Source organism: Gadus morhua, chromosome 1 (genome assembly GCF_902167405.1).
Source record: "Gadus morhua chromosome 1, gadMor3.0, whole genome shotgun sequence".
Taxonomy (NCBI): domain Eukaryota; kingdom Metazoa; phylum Chordata; class Actinopteri; order Gadiformes; family Gadidae; genus Gadus; species Gadus morhua.
In genome coordinates, this window is record NC_044048.1 from 6233755 (window position 1) to 6238201 (window position 4447).

A 4447-nucleotide genomic window follows, 5' to 3' on the forward strand; every position below is an offset into this window, starting at 1 on the left:
AAGGCCACAAACGTAATTTATGAATGGCTGTTAAGAGACTATAGGAGAAGTATCAGATTATATATCATTATAGAAACATGAAATATATATATAATTGTATAAGTATTTTTTATGTTTTGTGTGCATTCTTTTATTTATGAATTCATGTTTCCATAATAAATTACATATTTCGATTTAATTGTATCTCCTTTTCAAATATTTAGTCATTTGAACGCTATCTTTCTATTTAGCTCCTCCCCTTCCCTGACCTGACATCCTCCTCCTACTTCCTCCTCCTCCTCCTCCTCCTCCTCCTCCTCCTCCTCCTCTCCTCCTCCTCACCTGCATGAGGAAGGTGCCCAGCACGATGGAGCAGAAGATGGGGTTCTTGAAGATGCCGTCGAAGACGTTCCTCTCTCCGTGGATCTTGCGTGCGTTGATCTCGTTGAAGAGCTGCATCATGACGAAGACGTTGAAGACGATGGTGTAGTGCTCCGAGGGCGGAGAGTGCAGCGGGGCGTTGCGGCCGTTGTCGATGTTGAAGATATGCTCGCCTGGGGAGAGGACATGAGGACATGAGGACATGAGGACATGAGGACATGAGGACATGAGGACATGAGGACATGAGGACATGAGGACATGAGGACTGAGGACATGAGGACATGAGGACATGAGGACATGAGGACTCGTGTTGTTCTGTGTGCTGGATGTATGGCTTATCTCTTGTAACCCTGCAGTGCTTCTCAGACCAGGGGACAGAGTGGGGGGACTGGGACAGAATGAGGGGACTGGGACAGATAGGGGGGACTGGGACAGAGTGGGGGGACAGAGTGGGGGGACTGGGACAGAGTGGGGGGACAGAGTGGGGGGACTGGGAGAGAGTTGTCTGTTTGATTTGATGGTAAGTACGTTTAAACACTGAGCGTGGGATAATGTACATGGACAACTTTTTCTGCCTGGGTCTTGACATGAGTTTGTCAAAAGGATTGCACAACAGCCAATAGTGTCTCCGAAGGTGGGTCACATCAGGAAAGGTTATTGGAACCCTTAATTACCTTTAGTTCATTCCTCTTAACTATAATTACACAGGTGTACAGTTCAAGTTAGTTTCTTTGTGTGTGCGTGTGCATGCGTGTGTGTCAGTGTCTGTGAATGTGTGTCTGTGTGTGTGTGCGTGTGTGTACTTGTGTGTGAATGTGCGTGTGTGTTCCAGTGTGTGTGTGTGCATGTGCGTATGTGTATGTGTGTATACGTGTTTGTTTGTGCTTGTGTGTGTGTTGCGTGTGTGTGTGTGTGTGTGTGTGTGTGTGTGTGTGTGTGTGCGTGCAGGTGTGTGCGTGTTTGTGCGCGTGGGTGCGTGCCTGCGTGTGTGTGTGTGTGCGTGTGTGTGTGTGTGTGCGTGCAGGTGTGTGCGTGTGGGTGTGTGCGTGTGTCTGAGTGTGTTTGTGTGCTGTACCGACGAAGAGCAGGGTGAAGATGATGACTAGCTGGTAGATGCCGTGCCCCAGGATGTTCTTCATCATGGTCAGGGAGATGAGCGGGTTGTTTCTGCCGTAGGGTTTCCGTAGCAACAGGGCCTCGGTGGGAGGCTCGGTGGCCAGGGCGAGCGAGGCGAAGGTGTCCATGATCAGGTTCACCCACAACATCTGCACCGCCTTGAGGGGAGAGTCCTGAGACACACACACACACACACAGAGGGTCAGAGCTGCAGGAAGACCTGAGACACACACACACACACACACACACACACACACACACACACACACACACACACACACACACACACACACACACACACACACACACACACACACACACACAACACAAACAACACATGCACACACACATTCAGGATCTGAATCAGAAGCAGGGTCTGTTTATTAGCCTCCAAGTTAAGAGAAAAGGAATGAGCCCAAAGGAGTTTGTGTCTGTTTCATAAAATAATAGGAGACACACAGTGTGACGACATATATAACTATAAATTAAACCTTATGAACACCTCGACTATACTCTACCATACCATTCTATACTATACCATACTATACTACACTGTACTATACTATACATACTAAACTATATTATTCCATATTATATTTACATATTATACTATATTATACAACGGGTGGCTTAAATCCAGCGATCTGATTGGTTCCTAACTGTTGTATAATGAGTGTATACATAACTGCTATGACGCCCGATCATTTTGTGAAAGTTTGCATATCACTCCGCGCCTGGAGGTAGAAACAGTTACAAAGTAAAAAATATGTTGAATGATGGAGAGGATGTACATTTTGTTACTCCGGGATGAGCAAGGCGATGGAGAACTAACGAAAGCTTAGGCACACGGCGAGTGAACTGCTCAAAGTGTGTTGCATAGCGACCGTCGTGCATTTTGAAGGCAGCCAGGAGGGACTACTTTTTTGTATTCTTTAATAAAACAGCTACTTTGACTTTCTTGTTTTTTTTCAGTGTGTCACACTTTTTTTTGTAGTGTGTCTATGACTTTCGTTTTGCCATAATAGTAACCGTTGTATAAAAGCAATAGATCATTTCAGTCAGTGGTATGTGCTCATTATACCACTGTGAAGGGGGTCGCCGGCCCTCCGCTGCGCGTCGGGGCCGGACAACGCCCCTTAACAGTGGTATAATGAGCACATACCACAGCCTGGCGTGATCTATTGCTTAACTCTACTATACTCTACTATACTATACTGTATTATACTTAACTATACTTCATAATACTGTACTATACTACTATACTATATATACTAATCTATTCTATTCCATATTATATTATACATATTCAAAATACTATACTATTCATAATATACTGTATCATACTTTACTATATATACTATACTATACTATACTTCACTATACCGTATTATACTACACTATACTATACTGTAGCATATTATACTATATACATGCTATAAATACTATACTATACTGTACTATACTACATACTATACTATATTGTACTATACTACATACTATATATACTGTACTATACTCTACTATGCTACATACTATACTATACTATACTATACTGTACTATACTACATACCATACTATACTACATACTATATATACTGGACTATAGTTTACTATGCTACATACTATACATACTATACTTTGCTGTACTATACTACATACTACGTGCACATTACTTGGCTGTGTCCACATACTTAAAGATGCTGAAGCTCTTTAGAAGAGTTTGCAGCTACACCTTGTTTGACCTCCAACAACAATCCTCTATATGAGAAATTCTCACTGTGGGTCAGCATGGGCTCCAAGCTCTCAGTCCCCCCCCACCCTGATCCAACTCAGTGGCCCCCATGGCCCACCTGAGTGATGCAGGCCCCGGTGAAGGCCACGATCACGGCCACCACGTTGACCGTCAGCTGGAACTGGAGGAACTTGGAGATGCTGTCGTAGACGTTCCTCCCCCACATCACCGCCTTCACGATGCTGCTGAAGTTGTCGTCCGTCAGGATGATGTCAGAGGCCTCTTTGGCCACATCTGTGCCGGCGATTCCCTGGGGGGGGCGGGGGAGGAGGGGGCAGGAGAGAGGAGAGGGGTAGGATAGGGGCAGGAGAGGGGCAGGAGAGAAGAGAGGGGCAGGAGGGGGACAGAGGGGCAGGAGAGGGGAGGAGAGAGGCAGGAGAGGGGAGGAGAGGGGAGGAAAGGGGAGGAGAGGTGAGGAAAGGAGAGATTTGGTTTCCAGATGAGTGTTCTTAGTGTTTCTAAGATAAGGTTGGTAGGTGCGTGTACTGGGGCGGACTCCATGTTCCCAAAAATAAAACTTTCGTTTACTCTTTGTGGGATGAATATAAATGTTTTTAGCCTTTACTTTTCTTCCCTCAAACAGATACCGTGGAAAGTGATTCATAACGATGAGGGCAGAATGGCTTCAGCATGAGCAGCGTTACATAATATCCGAGTATGTTACCATGGCGAAGCCGACGTCAGCCTTCTTCAGAGCAGGGCCGTCATTGGTTCCGTCCCCTGTTACCGCGACGACCTGCCTCTGCTCCAGCACGGTGCTGTCAATGATGCCTGGATGCATTCAGCACATGCAATTAGTGCACGTATTGGTGTGGGGGAAGCAAAACATTTACACGTGTGTCAAAGTGCAAAATGCATTGCGTGTGTTTGTGGCTCCCAGCCGTACCTTTGACCAGGGTGTGTTTGTCCGTGGGAGAGGAGCGTGCCAGCACCCGCAGCTTGGGCCAGATCTTATCAATACGCTCCTGTTCAATCTGTCAATGGCAGAGTGCAGCAGGAATACATTAGCTACCCCTAGGCTCTCACTGGATATCACTAGTGTGTGTGAGTGTATCTGGGGGGTGTTTTCAGGGCCATAAATGATCAAAGACCTGCATCTAGAGAGAGATTTTCTCAGGGCTCCTCTTCGGTGCATATATTAGCAGCAATTACAAAAAACACCACAATGTATTACATAGA

General features: G+C 45.8%; 1 protein-coding gene across 1 annotated transcript in view; it reads right to left on the minus strand.

The window, feature by feature from the left end:
• The window catches only part of atp2b3b (ATPase plasma membrane Ca2+ transporting 3b), a gene marked incomplete at its 5' end in the record, with an annotated part of 19940 nt that extends 15695 nt beyond the window's left edge, over window positions 1-4245 (minus strand). Inside the window, 5 exons of the mRNA XM_030363981.1 lie at window positions 322-533; window positions 1436-1649; window positions 3327-3518; window positions 3933-4039; window positions 4155-4245. Of these exons, the coding sequence (XP_030219841.1) occupies window positions 322-533; window positions 1436-1649; window positions 3327-3518; window positions 3933-4039; window positions 4155-4245 (816 nt within the window). The remainder of the gene's footprint in view (window positions 1-321; window positions 534-1435; window positions 1650-3326; window positions 3519-3932; window positions 4040-4154) is intronic.
• Between the last annotated feature and the right edge of the window lie 202 nt (window positions 4246-4447).